We start from the raw sequence: 19,790 nt of genomic DNA on the forward strand, positions 1-19,790 counted from the left end.
CCACATTATTATATTGCATCAGCCATGCTTCTGCCCAACCTGTCCAAATCATCCTGGAGTTTCTCGGCATCCTCCTCACAGCACACACGCCCACCCAGCTTTGTGTCGTCTGCAAACTTGGAGATATTACATCTAGTTCCCTCGTCCAGATTATTAATATATATTGTGAATAGCTGGGGTCCAAGGACCGATCCCTGCGGTACCCCACTAGCCACTGCCTGCCACTCGGAAAAAGAGCCGTTTATTCCAACTCTTTGCTTTCTGTCTGCCAACCAGTTCTCTATCCAAGTCAATACCTTGCCCCCAATCCCATGTGCCTTAACTTTACACGCTAATCTCTTATGCGGGACCTTATCGAAAGCCTTTTGAAAGTCCAAATACACCACATCCACTGATTCTTCCTTATCTATTTTACCAGTGACATCCTTAAAAATTTCCAGTAGGTTAGTCAAGTACGATTTACCAATGTTACCTCACTATTCAAAAAAGGTGGTAGAGAGAAAATGGGGAATTATAGACCGGTAAGCCTGACATCGGTAGTGGGGAAAATGCTAGAGTCCATTATAAAAAATAATGCACTTGGAAAACAGTGACAGGATCGGACAAAGTCAACATGGATTTACAAAAGGTAAATCGTGCTTGACTAACCTACTGGAATTTTTTGAGGATGTAACTGGTAGAATAGATAAGGGAGAACCAGTGGATGTGGTGTATTTGGACTTTCAAAAGGCTTTCGATAAGGTCCCGCATAGGAGGTTAGCGTGTAAAGTTAAGGCACATGGGATTGGTGGCAAGGTACTGACTTGGATAGAGAACTGGTTGGCAGACAGGAAGCAAAGAGTTGGAATAAACGGGTCTTTTTCCGAGTGGCAGGCAGTGACTAGTGGGGTAACGCAGAGGTCGGTCCTTGGACCCCTGCTATTCACGATATATATTAATGATCTAGATGAGGAAACTAGATGTAATATCTCCAAGTTTCCAGACGACACAAAGCTGGGTGGGTGTGTCTACTGTGAGGAGGATGCCGAGAAACTCCAGCATGATTTGGACATGTTGGGTGATTGGGCAGATGCATGGCAGATGCAGTATAATGTGGATAAATGCGAGGTTATCCACTTTGGTGGCAAAAACAGGAAGGCAAATTATTATCTGAACGGCAATAGAAGGGGAAGTGCAACGAGACCTGGGTGTCCTTGTGCACCAGTCGCTGAAGGTAAGCATGCAGGTGCAGCAGGTAGTTAAGAAGGCAAATGGTATGTTGGCCTTTGTAGCGAGAGGGTTCGAGTACAGGAACAAGGATGTCTTGCTGCAGTTGTACAGGGCCTTGGTGAGACCGCACCTTGAGTATTGTGTGCAGTTTTGGTCGCCTTATCTGAGGAAGGATGTTCTTGCCATGGAGAGGGTGCAGCGAAGATTCACCAGACTGATACCTGGGATGGCAGGAATGACGTATGAGGAGAGATTGGGTCGATTGAGCTTATACTCGCTGGAGTTTAGAAGAATGAGAGGGGATCTCATTGAAACTTATAAAATTCTAGCAGGACTAGACAGACTAGATGCAGGAAGGATGTTCCCGATGGCAGCGGAGTCCAGAACCAGGGGTCACAGTCTAAGGATAAGGGGTAAGCCATTTAGGACAGGGATGAGGAGGAATTTCTTCACCCAGAGAGTGGTGAACCTGTGGAATTCTCTACCACAGAAGGCAGTTGAGGCCAATTCATTAAATATATTCAAGAAGGAGTTAGATATATTTCTTAAGGCTAAAGGGATCAAGGGATATGGGGAGAAGGCAGGGACAGGGTACTTACTGAGTTTGGATGACCAGCCATGATCTCATTGAATGGCGGAGTTGGCTCAAGGGGCCGAATGGCCTACTCCTGCTACTATCTTCTATGTTTCTATGTTTCTATAAATCTCCTCTCAACCTTCTTTGCTCTAAGGAGAACAACCCCAGCTTCTCCAGTCTATCCACGTAACTGAAGTCCCTCATCCTGGGAACCATTCTTGTAAATCTTTTCTGCACCCTCTCTAAGGCCTTCACATCCTTCCTAAAGTGCGGTGCCCAGAATTGGACACAATATTCCAGTTGAGGCCGAAGCAGTGTTTTATAAAGGTTCATCATAACTTCCTTGCTTTTACACTATGGCCTAGAAATTCGGTGGGCTGCGCCACCAGTTAGCGCCTAAAGAGGGCACTCAGTGGCTTTAGCGCCACTGGTCACGCCTCCCGCGATATTTAGCGGGGCGCTAATGGCGGCGTTAGCCTGTAGCGCTGCGCCGCCACCGATGACGACATCGGTGTGCGCAGCGCCCCGCTGCCGCCCCGATTGCGATATTTGGTCGTGCCCGCCGCTGTAACGCCAGTCGCAAAGCGCGACCGGTTCACGAGGCCTACCTCTGGCGGTAGTGGCGCAAATTAAGGTGGAGGTGCAGGGCGGCCATTTTTTCGGTGGCCGCCTGCCAGCACCTCCTCGCGCCGCTGTCCCCGGCCTCCTGATCTCCCCCCCCCAGGCAGTGCTGGCTGTGTCCCGAGAGCCCGGCACTTCTCCTCGGTGCCGGGCTCTTTTGCCGGCACTCGCGATCGGTCATCGTGCTGGTGCAGGCCCCTCCCCCTTAAGAAGGGGAGGAAGGCCTGAAGTACTGCAGCGCACCGTGCTGCAGCGTGTGGCGCTGCGGCACGTTGTGCTGCGATATTAAGTTTCAGCGCCCCAAGAGGGACGCGGAGCGCCTCGAGCAGCGCCCCGCTACCGTTTGGGGCGCTCAAACTGAATTTCCGGCGGGCACAAGCGGCTCCGTTCGCAGCGTTAATTCCGGCGCCCAGGTGAGCTTGGCGCCCCGGCCTATACCTCTATTTATGAAGCCCAGGATCCCGTATGCTTTTTAAACCCACTTTCTCAACCTGCTCTGCCACATTCAACAATTTGTGTACATATACCCCCAGGTCTCTCTGTTCATGCTTTAGGATTGGACCCTTTAGTTTATATTTCCTCTCCTCGTTCTTCCTACCAAAATCTATCACTTCACACTTTTCTGTGTTAAATTTCATCTACCACGTGTTCGCCCATTTCACCAGCCTGTCTATGTCTTCTTGAAGTCTATCACTCTCCTCCTCACTGTTCACTATACTTCCAAGTTTTGTGTCATCTGCAAATTTTGAAATTGTGCTCTGTACTCCCAAGCCTAAGTCATTAATATTTATCAAGAAAAGCAGTGGTCCTAGTACCAACCCCTGGGGAACACCACTGTATACCTTCCTCCAGTCCAAAAAACAACCGTTCACCACTACTCTCTGTTTCCTGTCACTTAGCCAATTCCATATCCATGCTGCCACTGTCCCTTTTATTCCATGGGCTTCAACTTTGCTGGCAAGCCTATTATGTGGCACTTTGTCGAACGCCTTTTGGAAGTCCATGTCAACTGCATTGAGCTCATCAACCCTCCCTGTCACCTCATCAAAAAACTCGATCAAGTTAGTTAACCACGATTTACCTTTAAGAAATCCGTTCTGGCTTTCCTTAATTAATCCATACTTGTCCAAGTGACGGTTAATTTTGTCCCGGATTATCGTTTCTAAAAGCTTCCCCACTACCGAGGTTCAACTGACTGGCCTGTAGTTGCTGGGCTTATCCTTACATCCTTTTTAAAAATGGTATGTTAGCCTTTATTGCAAGGGGGTTGGCGTATAAGGGTAAGGAAGTCTTGCTGCAATTATATGGGCCCTTGGTGTCACCACACCTGGAGTAACATGTACAGTTTTAGACACCTAACCGAAGGAAGGATACACTTGCCTTAGATGGGATGCAACAAAGGTTCACTAGATTGATTCCTGGGGCTTTCTTTTACTTGTTCCTGGGATATGGGCGTCTCTGGCAAGGCCAGCATTTATTGCCCACCCCTAATTGCCCTTGAGAAGGTGGTAGTTACCTGCCTTCTTGAACCGCTGCAGTCCCTGTGGTGAAGGTACTCCCACAGTGCTGTTGGGGAGCGAGTTCCAGGATTTTGACCCAGCGGCGATGAAGGAATGGCGATATATTTCCAAGTCAGGATGGTGTGTGACTTGGAGGGGAGCTTGGAGGTGGTGGTGTTCCCATGCGCCTGCTGCCCTTGTACTTCTAGGTGGAAGAGGTCGCGGGTTTGGGAGGTGCTGCTGAAGAAGCCTTGGCGAGTTGCTGCAGTGCATCTTGTAGATGGTACACACTGCAGCCACGGTGCGCCGGTGGTGGAGGGAGTGAATGTTTAAGGTGGTGGATGGGGTGCCGATCAAGTGAGCTGCTTTGTCCTGGATGGTATTGAGCTTCTTGAGTGTTGTTGGAGCTGCATTCATCCAGGCAAGTGGAGAGTATTCCATCACACTCCTGACTTGTGCCTTGTAGATGGTGGAAAGGCTTTGGGGAGTCAGGAGGTGAGACACTCGCCGCAGAATACCCAGCCTTGTTGCCACAGTATTCATGTGGATGGTCCAGTTAGGTTTCTGGTCAATGGTAACCAGGCTGAATATAGAAAGTTCAGAGGGGAAGTGAAAAAGGAAATAAGAGGGCAAAGCGAGAGTATGAGAATAGACTGGCAGCTAACATAAAAGGAATCCAAATGTCTTCTATAGGCATTATAAGTAGTACATAAGAACATAAGAACATAAGAAATAGGAGCAGGAGTAGGCCAATCGGCCCCTCGAGCCTGCTCCGCCATTCAATAAGATCATGGATGATCTGATCCTAACCGCCAATCCACTATCACAGAACCATCTCCTGAATCTAACAGATTTAGACACACAAAATAGGAGCAGGATCAGGCTACACGGCCCCTGGGCCCGCTCCGCTACCCACAGGGACATGACTGATCCGAACCTAGACTCATGATAAAATTCCTGCCCGCTCCCCGTAACCTTTAATTCCCTTTACTTCTAGGAAACTGTCTATTTCTGTTTTAAATTTATGTAATGATGTAGCTTCTACAGCTTTTTGGGGCAGCATATTCCATGGACCTACCACCCTCTGAGTGAAGTAGTTCCTCCTCATCTCAGTTTTGAAAGAGCAGCCCCTTATGCCCCCTAGTTCTAGTTTCACCCATCATCGGGAACATCTTCCCCTCATCCACCCGATCCAACCCCTTCACAATCTTATATGTTTCAATAAGATCGCCTCTCATTCTTCTGAACTCCAATGAGTAGAGTCCCAATCTACTCAACCTCTCCTCATATGTCCATCCCCTCATCCCCAGGATTAACTGAGTGAACCTTCTTTGTACTGACTCGAGAGCAAGTATGTCCTTTCTTAAGTATGGACACCAAAACTGTACGCAGTATTCCAGGTGCGGTCTCACCAATACCTTGTACAACTGAAGCAATACCTCCCTATTTTTATATTCTATCCCCCTAGCAATGAAAGCCAACATTCCATTGGCCTTCTTAATCACTTGCTGCACCTGCATACTAACCTTTTGAGTTTCGTGCACCAGGACCCCCAGATCCCTTTGTACTTCAGTACTTTCCAGTTTCTTGCCACTAAAATAATAACTTGCTCTACAATTTTTCCTGCCAAAGTGCATAACCTCACACTTTCCAGTATTGTATTCCATCTGCCAAATCTCTGCCCACTTACTTAGCCTGTCTATGTCCCCTTGCAGGTTTTTTATGTCCTCCTCACTCACTACTTTCCCTCCCATCTTAGTATCATCTGCAAACTTTGATATGTTACACTCGGTCCCCTCCTCCAAATCGTTAATATAGATTGTAAAGAGTTGGGGACCCAGCACTGACCCCTGCGGAACACGACTAGTTACTGATTGCCAGTCTGAGAATGAACCATTTATCCCAACTCTCTGCCTTCTGTTAGATAGCCAATCCTCTATCCATGCCAGAATATTACCCCCAATCCCGTGATTTTTTATCTTAAGCAATAATCTTTTGTGTGGCACCTTGTCAAATGCCTTTTGGAAGTCTAAATACACTACGTCCAATGGTTCCCCTTTATCCACCCTATATGTTACTTCCTCAAAGAACTCCAGCAAATTTGTCAAACATGACTTCCCCTTCATAAAACCATGCTGACTTTGTCCTATTAAATTATGATTATCCAAATGTCCTGTTACTGTCTCCTTAATAATGGACTCCAAAATTTTACCTACCACAGATGTTAGGCTAACCGGTCTATAGTTTCCAGCCTTCTGTCTACTGCCCTTTTTAAATAAGGGTGTTACATTAGCAGTTTTCCAGTCTGCCGGGACCTTTGCCGAGTCCAGGGAGTTTTGGAAAATTATTACCAATGCATCCACAATCCCTACCGCCACTTCCCTCAAGACCCTAGGATGTAAGCCATCAGGTCCAGGTGATTTATCCGCCTTGAGTCCCATTATTTTACCGAGTACCACTTCCTTAGTGATTTTGATCGTGTTTAGCTCCTCCCCCCCTTTAGCCCCCTGTTTGTCCAGTGTTGGGATATTCTTAGTGTCTTCTACTGTAAAGACTGATGTAAAATATTCATTCAGTGTTTTTGCCATCTCCATATTTCCCACCATTAATTTCCCGGTCTCATCCTCTAAGGGACCAACATTTACTTTAGCCACCCTTTTTCTTTTTATATAACTATAAAAACTCTTACTATCTGTTTTTATATTTTTTGCTAATTTACTTTCATAATCTATCTTCCCTTTCTTAATCAATCTTTTTGTTATTTTTTGCTGTCTTTTAAAGTTTTCCCAATCCTCTATCCTCCCACTAGATTTGGCTACCTTATATGCCCTTGTTTTTAGTCGAATACTATCCTTAATTTCTTTACTTAGCCACGGATGGCTGTCTTTTCTTTTACACCCTTTTCTTCTCAGTGGAATATATATTTTTTGGAAGTTGTAAAATAACTCCTTAAATGTACACCACTGATCATGTATCGTCTTACCCTTTAATCTATTTTCCCAATCCACTCTACTCAATTCCGCTCTCATACCTTCATAGTCTCCTTTATTCAAGCTTAGCACGCTTGTTTGAGATCCAACCTTCTCACCCTCTAATTGAATATGGAATTCAACCATGTTATGGTCACTCATTCCAAGGGGATCCTTTACTAGGACATTTTTAATTAATCCTGTCTCGTTACACAGAACCAGATCTAAGGTTGCTTGCCCCCTGGTCGGTTCAGTTACATACTGCTCAAGAAACCCATCCCTAATACACTCAATGAACTCATCCTCAAGGCAGCCCTGCCCAATTTGATTTGTCCAATTAATATGATAGTTAAAATCCCCCATAATTATAGATGTTCCCTTATTACAAGCCTCAACTATTTCCTGATTGATACTCCGTCCAACAGAGTTGCCACTGTTCGGAGGCCTATAGACTACGCCCACTAGTGTTTTTTTCCCCTTATTATTCCTTACCTCCACCCAAACTGTTTCATTATCCTGATCTTTTGACCCAATATCATTTCTCTGTATTACAGTGATTCCTTCCTTTATTAACATAGCCACCCCACCTCCCCTTCCTTCCTGCCTGTCCTTCCTGATTGTTAAATAACCTGGTATGTTTAATTCCCAGGCATTGTCACCCTGCAGCCATGTTTCTGTAATGGCCACAAGATCATACCCATATGTAGTTATTTGTGCCATTAACTCGTCTATTTTGTTACAAATGCTACGTGCATTCAGATAGAGAACTTTCAAAGATGTTTTGTGACACTTAGTTCCTGCTTTTGCCCTTTTTATTACTTTACCTTTTACTCCATACCTTCTGCCCCTTCCTGACACGCTCTGGTTTTTAATTTCCCCACTGCTACCTAAGTCTATGACCTTCTCTGTTGTCATTTTTATTATTTGCTCTCTAGGAACCTCCCCCCCACTAGTTAGTTTAAAGCCCTCTCTACAGCCCTAGTTATATGATCCGCCAGGACTCTAGTCCCAGCACTGGCCAAGTGAAGCCCGTCCCAACGGAACAGCTCCCTCCTGCCCCAGCACTGGTGCCAGTGTCCCAGGAAGCAAAACCCATTTCTCCCACACCAGTCTTTGAGCCACGCATTTAACTCTCTAATTTTATTTGTCCTAGCCAAATTCGCTCGTGGCTCGAGATTATTACCCTTGTGGTTCTGCTTTTTAATTTGGCCCCTAGCTGCTCAAACTCCCTCAGCAGAACCTCCTTCCTTGTCCTATCTATGTCGTTGGTACCAACATGGACCACGACAACTGGATCCTCCCCCTCCCACTCCAAGTTTCTCTCCAGCCCAGAGGAGATGTCCTTAACCCTGGCACCGGGCAGGCAACACAGCCTTCGGGACTCTCGCTCTCGGCTGCAAAGAACTCTATCTATCCCCCTAACGATACTATCCCCTACCACTACAACATTTCTTTTAACTCCCCCCACTTGAATGGCCCCCTGCTCCACGGTGCTGTGGCCAGGTTGCTCATCCTCCCTGCAGTCCCTGCTCCTGTCCCCACAGGGAGTAAGAGCCTCGAACCTGTTGGACAAGTGCAAGGGCTGCGGCTCCTCCAACACTACCTCCTGGATCCCCGTACCTGCCTCACTTCTAGTCACACCATCCTGACCCTGGCCACGGACTACATCTGCATTAATTAATCTAATTGGTGTGACTACCTCGTGATACAATGGGTAGTAAGAGGAGGAGTAGGCTGATTAGGGAGCAAAATGCAGAATACCCAGCCTCTTACCAGCTCTTGTAGTGACAGTATTCATGTGGCTGGTCCAGTTAAGTTTCTGGTCAATGGTGACCCCCAGGATGTGGGGGATTTGGTGATGGTAATGCTGTTGAATGTCAAGGGCCGGTGGTTAGACTCGCTCTTGTTGGAGATAGTCATTGCCCAGCAATTGTGTGGCGCGAATGTTACTTGGCACTTAGCAGCCCAAGCGTGAATGTTGTCCAGGTCTTGCTGCATGCAGGCATGGACTGCTTCATTATCTGAGGAATTACAAATGGCACTGAACACTACAATCATCAGCGAACATCCCCACTTCTGACCTTATGATGGAGGGAAGGTCATTGATGAAGCAGCTGAAGATAGTTGGGCCTAGGACACTGCCCTGAGGAACCCCTGCAGCGATGTCCTGGGGCTGTGATGATTGGCCTCCAACAACCACAACCATCTTCCTTTGTGCTAGGTATGACTCCAGCCAGTGGAGAGTTTTCCCTCTGATTCCCATTGACTTCAATTTTGCTAGGGCCCCTTGATGTCACAACTCGGTCAAATGCTGCCTTGATGTCAAGGGCAGTCACTCTCAACTCACCTCTGGAATTCAGCTCTTTTGTCCTTGTTTGGACCAAGGCTGTAATGAGGTCTGGAGCTGAGTGTTCTTGGCGGAACCCAAACTTAGCATCGGTGAGCAGGTTATTGGTGAGTAAGTGCCACTTGATAGCAGTGTCAGTGACACCTTCCATCACTTTACTGATGATTGAGAGTAGACTGATGGGGTGGTAATTGACCGGGTTGGATTTGTCCTGCTATTTGTGGACAGGACTTACCTGGGCAGCATCCCACATTGTCGGATAGATGCCAGTGTTGTAGCTGTACTGGAACAGCTTGGCTAGAGGCACGGCTAGTTCTGGAGCACAAGTCTTCAGCACGACAGCTGGGATGTTGTCAGGGCCCACAGCCTTTGCTGTATCCAGTGTGCTCAGCCGTTTCTTGAAATCACGTGGAGTGAATTGAATTGGCTGAAGACTGGCTTCTGTGATGGTGTGGACCTCAGGAGGAGGCCAAGATGGATCATCCACTCGGCACTTCTGGCTGAAGATGGTTGCAAATGTTTTAGCTTTGTCTTTTGCACTCACATGCTGAGCTCCACCATCATTGAGGATGGGGATGTTGATGGAGCCACCCCCTCCCGTTAGTTGTTTAATGGTCCACCACCATTCACGACTGGATGTGGCAGGACTGCAGAGCTTTGATCTGATCTGTTGGTTTTGGAAACACTTTGCTCTGTCTATAGCATGCTGCTTCTGCTGTTTAGCATCCCTGTGTGTTGCAACTTCCCCAGGTTGGTCATTTTTAGGCACGCTTGGTGCTGCTCCTTGACATGCTCTTCTACACTCCTCATTGAACCAGGGTTGGTTCCCTGTCTTGATGGTAATGGTAGAGTGAGGGATATGCTGGGCCATGAGGTTACAGATTGTGGTGGGATACAATTCTGCTGCTCCTGATGGCCCACGGCACCTCATGGATGCCCAGTTTTGAGCTGCTAGATCTGTTCTGAATCTAATCCATTTAGCACGGTGGTAGTGCCACACAACACGATGGAGGGTGTCCTCAGTGTGAAGACGGGACTTCGTCTCCACAATGACTGTGCGATGGTCACTGCTACCAATACTGTCATGGACAGATGCATGTGCAACAAGTAGATTGGTGAGGATGAGGTCAAGTAGGTTTGTCCCTCGAGTTGTTTTTCTCACCATCTGCCGCAGGCCCAGTCTGGCAGCTGTGTCCTTCAGGACTCGGCCAACTCGGTCAGTATTTGTGCTACAGAACCACTCTTGGTGATGGACATAAGAACATAAGAAATAGGAGCTAGAGTAGGCCATTTGGCCCTTCGAGCCTGCTCCACCATTCAACAAGGTCATGGCTGATCTTCCACCTCAGCTCCACCTTCCCGCACTATCCCCATATCCCTTAGTTCCCAAAAATTTATCGACCTCTGTCTTGAATATACTCCACGACTGCTCTCTGGGGTAGAGAATTCCAAAGATTCACAACCCTCTGAGTGAAGAAATTTCTCCTCATCTCTGTCCTAAATGGCCGACCCCTTATTCTGAGACTGTGACCCCTGGTTCTAGATTCCCCAGCCAGGGCTAACATTTTCTCAGCATTAACCCTGTCAAGTCCCTTCAGAATTTTATATATTTCAATTAGATCACCTCTCATTCTTTTAAACTCTAGGGATTATAAGCCCAGTCTACTTAATCTCTCCTCATAGGACCAACCTAAAAAAGGGTATCTGGACTGCCAAAAGGAAACAGACACTGCGGATAGAGGATCACTTCCGCAACAACTCGGACCCCCGGCGCATGTGGCAAGGCATCCAGTCCATCACTGACTACAAGGGCAAAAACACCAGTCCCCCGGTCAGCGACGCCTCCCTTCCGGAGGAGCTTAACAACTTCTACGCTCGCTTCGACAGGGACAACAAGGAGCCGGCTACCAAAGCCTTGCCACCCCCGGAAGACCAGGTGCTCACTCTGTCGACCTCCGACGTAAGGGGCGCTCTACGCAGAGTGAACACACGAAAGGCTACTGGACCAGATAGCATCCCTGGACGGGTACTCAAGGAATGTGCTGATCAGCTGGCTGATGTCTTCACCGCCATCTTCAACTTGTCATTGGCCCAGGCAGTAGTCCCTACATGCTTCAAGACCGCCACCATCATTCCTGTGCCTAAACAAGCGGCTGTGACGTGTCTGAACGACTATCGACCTGTCGCACTCACACCTATCATAATGAAGTGTTTCGAGAGACTGGTCTTAGCCCACATCAAAGCCAGTGTTCCTGCCTCCCTTGACCAACACCAGTTTGCCTATCGGGCAAACAGATCAACGGAGGATGCAATCACAACTGCTCTACACTCGGCACTGAATCACCTAGATGGTAAGGAGACCTACATCAGAATGTTGTTTATAGACTACAGCTCAGCATTCAACACTATCGTCCCCAACAAGCTGGCCACCAAACTCCAAACTCTTGGCCTGAACACTTCCCTCTGCAACTGGACCCTGGACTTCCTAACAAACAGACCCCAGTCTGTCAAATTAGGTAACCACACCTCCACCCCCCCCGACCCTGAACACGGGGGCCCCACAAGGATGTGTGCTGAGCCCCCTCCTCTACTCCCTCTTCACCCACGACTGTGTGGCTGTTAATGGTCCCAACACCATCATCAAGTTTGCAGATGACACCACGGTAGTAGGCCAGATCACCAACAACGATGAGTCAGCCTACAGGGAGGAGGTCCAGCATCTTGTGAAGTGGTGCGCCGACAACAACCTGGCCCTTAACACCAAGAAAACAAAGGAAATAATCGTGGACTTCAGGAAGTCCAAAGGCGGAAGTCACCCCCCCATCCACATCAATGGGGCTGTGGTGGAAAGGGTGGCCAGCTTTAAGTTCCTCGGAGTCCACATCACGGAAGACCTCTCCTGGTCCCTCAACACCTCCTCTCTGGTGAAGAAGGCCCAGCAGCGCCTATATTTCTTGAGGAGGCTGAAGGGATGTAATCTGTCACCCCCGATCCTCTCTAACTTTTACCGCTGCACTATAGAAAGCATCCTGACAAACTGTATCACGGTATGGTACGGCAGCTGTAGCTCCCATGACCGGAAAGCCCTGCAGCGGGTAGTCAAAACTGCCCAACGCATTACCGGCACCCGGCTACCGACCATAGAACATATATATCAGAAACGCTGCCTACGGAGGGCACGGTCCATCATCAAAGACCCTACCCACCCCAGCCACAGTCTGTTCGCCCTCCTACCATCTGGGAGACGCTACAGATGCATTCGCACCCGTACGACCAGATTTAGGAACAGCTTCTTTCCCAGGGCTGTCATCCTACTGAACTCCACAAATAAACACTAAAGCCTGCACATCTGCCGATGCACTTTATTATGGTCATATTTATGCTAATATATATGTACAAATGTATGTTGAAATGTTTAAGTGTCCTAATCCAAATTGTACACTCTCGGGAGCCGCAAGCCTACATTTCGTTGTACTGCACTTGTGCACTAACAATGACAATAAAAGTTGATTTGATTTGATTTGATCCCTTCATCCCAGAAACCAGTCTGGTGAACCTTTGTTGCACTCCCTCTAAGGTAAGTATGTCTTCCTTAGGTAAGGTGACCAGAACTGTACACAGTACTCTAGATGTAGCCTCACCAATGCCCTGTATGGTCATTGAAGTCCCCCACCTAGAGTACATTCTGTGCCCTTGATACCCTCAGTGTTTCTTCCAAGTGGTGTTCAACATGGAGGAGTACTGATTCATCATCTGAGGGAGGACAGTAGATGGAAATTAGCAGGAGGCTTCCTCGCCTGTGCTTGACCTGAGACTGTTGCTTGACTAGTCTGTGGGACTGCTCTCCCAATTTTGGCACAGGTTCCCAGATGTTAGTGAGGACTTTGTAGGATCGGCTGGGCTGGGTGTGCCATTGTCGTGTCCAAAGCCAGTGCTGAAGTTGATGCCAGGTGGTCCATCCAGTTTTATTCTTCTTAAGATTTTCTGCAGCAGTTTTGTACAACTGAGTGGCTTACTAGGGCAATTAAGAGTCACATATAGGCCAGACCAGGTAAGGACGGCAGATTTCCTTCCCTCAAGGACATTAGTGAACCAGCTGGGGTTTTTTACGACAATTCGGTCACCATTATTGATTTATTCCAGATTTATTTAATGAACTGAATTTAAATTCCCCAGCTGCCGTGGTGGGATTTGAACTCACTTTGGATCATTAGTCCAGGCCTCTGGATTACTAGCCCAGTAACATCACCACTATGCTACTAAATTATGAGGAGAGATTGAGTAGAATGGGCCTATATTCTCTGGAGTTTAGAAGAATGAGAGGTGATCTGATTCAGTGTATAAAATTCTTAGAGAGCTTGACAGGGTAGATGCAGGGAGGATGTTTCCCCTGGTTGGAGAGTCTAGAATTAGGGGTCATAGTCTCAGGATAAGGGGTCGGCCATTTAGGCCTGAGATGAGGAGGAATTTCTTCACACAGAGGGGGGTGAATCTTTGGAATTCTCTGCCCCAGAGGGCTGTGGAGGCTCAGTCGTTGAATATATTCAAGGCTGAGAGCGAGAGATTTTTGGGCACTAAGGGAATCAAGGGATAGGGAGATCGGGCGGGAAAGTGGAGTTGAGGTCGAAGATCAGCCATGATCTTACTGAATGGCGGAGCAGGCTCGAGGGGCTGTATGGCCGACTCCTGCTCCTATTTCTTATGTTTCTATGCTCGTTGTTTTTGTATTCAGTGTCCCTGTTTACTAAGCCAAGTATCCCATATGCTTTCTTAGCCGCCTTATCAACTTTCCCTGCCAGCTTCAAAGATTTGTGAATATGCAGCTCCCCCAGGTCCCTATACTCTTGCGCCCCTCTTAAAATAGGACCATTTAGATTATACTGCCTCTCCATGTTGTTCCTCCCAAAGTGCATCACTTCACACTTATCCTCATTATATCTGCCATATGTCATTTCACCAGTCTGTCTATTTTGCCCATCTGTCTATGTCCTCCTGAAGTCTGCTACAATCCTGCTCGCTGTTTACTGCGTTGCCAAGTTTTGTATGATCCGCAAACTTCAGAATTGTACTCCCTGTACCCAAGTCCATGTCAATAAGAAAAGCAATGGTTCTAATATGGACCCCTGGGGGACCCCACTGCATACTTCTCTCCAGTCAGAAAAACATCCCTTCACTGCTACTCCCTGCGCTGGATTTTCTCAATGGGAAGCTTTTGGAGGCGGGACTGCTGCTTGCCGGCTTTCAATCCCGCCTCCATCAGCTTCTGGCCAACCAGAGGGATTTTCCCCTGATTGACCTTGTTAAACCCGCCCAGCGGGCTCAGCAGGCCAATTAGGGGGAAGTCAGTGACAGAGCACGTCAACGTCTGATGTGCCATCTGAAGGAAGAAATGTCAGCATTTGACAGCTCTGTGAAGCTGTCAAACACTGACATTTTGTGTAGTTTGATGAGTCCTTGTGTTCAGGACTCATCAAAGCTTTCAACTTTGCAGAAATCACCTGGCTGCTGGTTCGGAGGATCCAACAGCCAGTCTGTGATCTCTACAATGGAGATGTCGGGACTCCAGCTTCTCAGTGGCTGAAGGCTGTAGGCAGAAACAAAGGTAAATGAACATTTTCTAACACTTTACACTCAACTTACATACTTACCACTCCACACTTGCACCCATCACTCACCTCTACATCGCACTTTCAGACCCCTCTGATCCCCGCAGACCTCCTACTCGTCTCCTCCACCCTGGCGGGGTTCCCCGAGGTCGGGAAGCCTGCACTTGGGAAGGTAAAATGGGAATAATCATATTTTCTGTCTGTTAACTACCTGCTTTAATCCCTTTCCCGCCTCGAGGAGACGGGATCCGGGGCAGGACGGCTTCCCGCCTCCTGGCAAGAGGGCACGGAGACGGGTTGGGGGCGGGTTTGCCACCCACCCACAAATTCTGCAACTTTACCGGCAGTCCCGCCTCGATCCCCACCTCCTCGGGGCTGACAAAATCCAGCCCTCTGTCTCTGATCCCTTAAGCAATTATGTACCCAAGTTACCACCGTCTCTTTAATACCATGTGCTTCTGTTTTCCGAATAAGTCTGTTATGTGGAACTTTATCAATGCCTTTTGAAAGTCCATATAAACAACCCATTTTATTACATCATCAGTGAAATCCCAGGACCGTCTACTCATTCAAGCATCTCTTCCACCCGTCTTTCAGATGAGACAATAAACCGAGGCCCCGTCTCAGGTGGACGTAACAGATCCTTTTCTGCCCTCGCAGCGCTTTCCTATGCAAAGCTAGACAGGTAGCGAACAACTTGATATCTTCCCATAAAAATCACAAGGCTTGACTTTTCTTGTAAAGCTTTACTGAAAGATTCTTATTGTAAAACTGAAATACAACACAGAAATGGAAGCACACATTAGTATATAAGCACATAACTGATATGTATACACAAATTTAGGTACGCCTGAGCAACACAGTACATTTGGCATGTAAATTACCAAACACGTGGAAACACAGCTTACTGTGAATATACATTTAGCAAACTGGAAGGCATTCTCTTTAAATTAGCCCTGGAGACAGTGCATCAAAATACAGCTACTAGTTAACCAGCTAGACAGAGAGCGAGCACTTCACGGCTAGCTGTGTAAGTTTGCTTACAGAGAAAAGTTACAAACTAAACATTTTCTGCAACATACAGTGTACACTAATCATCTATAACATTCTCAAGTACTTACAGACAAATAATATCCAAGACTCAGGCATGGGAACAATACAACTTCTCAGAGCATGTGCCGCTGTAGGTCTGTAGTTTACTTTACTGCACTTACTGTGCTTTACAGCACTTTACTGCACTTTTACTGCAGTTGCTAGGTACCAAATAGCCACTAGGTGGCAGCACACAATGGGAATCGACCCAACTTACTCAAACCCCTGAATTAACTGGAAAACTAACATAAATTGCTACAGAGAGACAGCACAGATCCCATGGCACTATTCGAAGAAGAGAGAAGGAGTGATCTGCCCTTCTCCAAGGCTGGCCTCTTGCACATCCTTGATTTTAATCACCGCACCATTGGCAGCGTATCTTCAGCTGACAAGGCTCTTGAGTATTGGAATTCGCTCCCGAAACCTCTCCGCGCCTCTACCTCTGCCTCCTCACTTAAGACGCTCCTTAAAACCTACTACTGTACTTTGACCAAGCTTTCGGTCACCTGTTTTAATATCTCCTTATGTGGCTCAGTGTCAAATTTGTCTGATAATACACCTGTTAAGCGCCTTTGAACATTTTACTACATTAAAGGCACTACATAAAGGAAAGTTGTTCTCCTGGTCAATACTTATCCCTCAGCCAGCATCATTAAGACAGATTATCTGGTGAGTTTTCTCATTGCTGTTTGTGGGAGCTTGCTGTGCACAAATTGGCTGCCGCGTTTCCTTCATTACAACAGTGACTACACTTCAAAAGTACTTCATTGGCGTTGAAGCTCTTTGGGACGTCCTGAGGTTGTGAAAGGCGCTGTATAAATGCAAATTCTTCCCTTTTTTCTTTCTTTACCAGTCGTCCTTTCGTTGGCTCAAGCGACTAAGTGCTTGGTGTCAGGCGAGGTGAGCAGAGCGGGTGAGGCGAGGTTAATACTGAGGCTGGCTAGTTGGCAGGTGCAGAGCCGAAGCAGGGAGAGAATAAGGAGGGGGCAAGAGGGTGGAATAGATGGCAGAGTGAGTAGAAGGCTGTGGAAGAGTAGGGGGAGGTAACTGAGCTGTGACCTGGCAATGTGAGCCACGCTGCTCCCATGACAATGTGGGCGGGTGGTGTGGTCAACCGTGTAGCCAAGTGGGACAGCTTCATGAAGGGGAAGGAGTTACCAGTGAAAGAACCAGAGGGGAGATGAGGAAACTGTTTCTACGCAGCGAGTTGTTGTGATCTGGAACACGCTGCCAGAAAGGGCGGTCGGAGCAGCTTCAATAGTAACTTTCAAAAGGGAATACTTGAAGGGGAAAACATTTCAGGGCTATGGGGAAGAGCAGGGGAGTGGGACTAATTGGATAGCTCTAAGAGCTGAATGGCCTCCTTCTGTGCTGTATCATTCTATGATTCTATTAGTGAGCCTGGTTTCAATCGAGCCCAGAATGTCGATGGACCTATCCGATGTGAGGCCATGGATAGAGGGGGCCTTGTTGACTATTAGAAGCTCGAAATCTATGCCGACAGTTTGCCGTTGTATTAAAGCTATGAAAGGGGGCTCCCTTGAGTGATGCATTTTGGTGGGAAGAATGAGGAGAGGCAATATAAAGGAAATGGTACAATTTTAAAGTGGGTTCAGGAACAGAGAGACCTGGGGGTGTATGAACACAAGTCTTTGAAGGTGGCAGGACAAGTTGAAAGGGCTGTTAAAAAAAAAGCATTGGGGATCCTGGGCTTTATAATTAGAGGCGTCGAGTACAACAGCAAGGAGGTTATTTTAAACCTTTATACATCACTGGTTAGGCCTCAGCTGGTGTACTGTGTTCAGTTCTGGGCTCCACACTTTAGGAAGGATGTCAAGGACTTGGCGAGGGTGCAGAGGAGATTTACTGGAATGGTTCCCGGGATGAGGGGCTTCAGTTATGTGGAGAAACTGGAGAAGCTGGGGTTGTTCGCCTTAGAGCAGAGAAGGTTATGGGGAGATTCAATAGAGGTGTTCAAAATTATGAGGAACAAGTAAGGAGAAATTGTTCCACTGGTAGGAGGGTCAGTAACCAGAGAACACATGTAAGATAATTGGCAACAACCAGAGGGGAGACGAGGAGAAGTTTTTTACGCAGCGAGGTGTTGTGATCTGGAACGCGCTGCCTGAAAGGGCGGAGGAAGCAAATTCAATAGTAACTTTCAAAAGGGAATTGGATAAACACTTGAAGGGGAGAAAATTGCAGGGCTATGGGGAAAGAGCAGGGTATTAAAGTATTGAGGGATATGGGGCAAAGGCGGGTATATGGAGTTAGGTCACAGATCAGCCATTATCTCATTGAATGGTGGAACAGGCTCGAGGGGCTCAATGACATTCTCCTGTTCCTATAGAGGAGTGGGACTAATTGGAGAGCTCTTTCAAAGAGCCGAATGGCCTCCTCTGTGCTGTAAGGTTCTATGATTCAGGAGCAGAGGTGAAAAGAGGGGGCTAGGGAAATTGAGTACAATTATTTTAGTCTTTTAAGCCTTTAAATGTGACCTGTGCCGTTCTGTTCCCGCAGCGTTCCAATTACCTGCACAGAGAGGCCATGCAGCTGGCACAGCGGTACTCAAACATCCGGATAACCCCCTGGCGGATGGTTACAATCTGGGGAGGGGCAAGCCTGCTGAAGATGTACCTGCACTGCATGAAGGACCTGCTGGAAATGACTGACTGGCAGTGGGACTATTTCATCAACCTGAGCGCCACCGATTACCCCACCAGGTCAGTGCCTTTGACTAACGGGGAGGTGGAATGCGTGAGCTCCCGATTGGAGCCATGGAGGGTAACACTGGTGCCATTTAAAGAAAAGCTGCAGTTTGAGTGATATTTGTTCTGCCCGCCCCACCCCACACTCCTCTCTGGGTAGAGTTCCACACATGCTGACAGCATTCGACCCATCACCCAAAGTGGTCAGTTTTTCATACATGAGTTCAGGCAGCAAACGTCAACAAGTTCTCTGACGGTGGGGAGCTGGTAATCCTGCCCACACCCGATGTCAGTGAGAGCCACTGGATAGCGGGCAAGAGGAACCCTACCTGATATTTTGTCCTCTCTCCTTCGCCTGAATACCAGGGTCAGTTGTTGCCACCCTTTCCCACCAATGCCCTGGCAGGGATTAACTGACCCAGCACATAGCTGCGATCAGGCCCGACACTTTCCGGTGTTACGCAGGCTGTCGGGGAAGCTGCCAAACTTAAATATATTTCCTTTATCCCCCGAGGGCCCCACCTCCCACCGCCCCCCACCACACTCCACCTTCTCAACTGCATGACTTCCATCTAGGAGTCTAGCCAAGAACTGCCAGAAGCTGGAAAAGGGACAATGAGTCAACTGCAAGCACAAGGATGGCCAGATAATAAGCATCCTTACAGAGACCCGCGAGGCACTTGTCTGTTTGTTGGCGAGATGCCATTTGGCTTTGTTCCCATTTTGTTCAATCCTTCCTGAACTAATTAACACCTCGCCTGGGTGTTAACGGATTATCCAGCTTCAGGTGCATCAGCACGTAATCCACACAGAGCAACTAACCATGTAATAATCATTTCGTGACTTCATTCGAGTTTTGGGACATTGCTAAAACATTGATTTATTTTGGCAGTTGTCTCCCTTGCTTCCTCGAAGGCAGTCTTGTCCCCGTTACTTCATTCACGCAGCCACTCTTCATGTGTCAACCTAGTGGGGAGTGCCAGCAGGATATTTGACTGTGCACATTGCAACCACATCCAATCCTGTCCTCTCCTGACATCAAGATGCAGTTTCTAGCTGGGCTCACTGGACAGTGGTCAGGACTGGGAACGCTGGCTGATACTTTCCCTCAACCACTGCCCTGACTAACGTCACACAGACTGCGAGTATTTATACATGAATC

At 47.6% G+C, this 19,790-nt stretch overlaps 1 protein-coding gene across 2 annotated transcripts in view; it reads left to right on the plus strand.

Moving 5' to 3' along the window:
• xylt2 (xylosyltransferase II) overlaps positions 1–19,790 on the plus strand; it is a 551,366-nt gene that overhangs the window by 259,301 nt on the left and 272,275 nt on the right. For both annotated transcript variants that reach the window (XM_085963201.1, XM_085963202.1), the window contains exon 4: positions 18,441–18,643. In XM_085963201.1, the coding sequence (XP_085819327.1) occupies positions 18,441–18,643 (203 nt within the window). The remainder of the gene's footprint in view (positions 1–18,440; positions 18,644–19,790) is intronic.

Source organism: Somniosus microcephalus, chromosome 21 (genome assembly GCF_052327205.1).
Source record: "Somniosus microcephalus isolate GS21.2 chromosome 21, FLI_Smic_1.0, whole genome shotgun sequence".
Classification (NCBI taxonomy): Eukaryota; Metazoa; Chordata; class Chondrichthyes; order Squaliformes; family Somniosidae; genus Somniosus; species Somniosus microcephalus.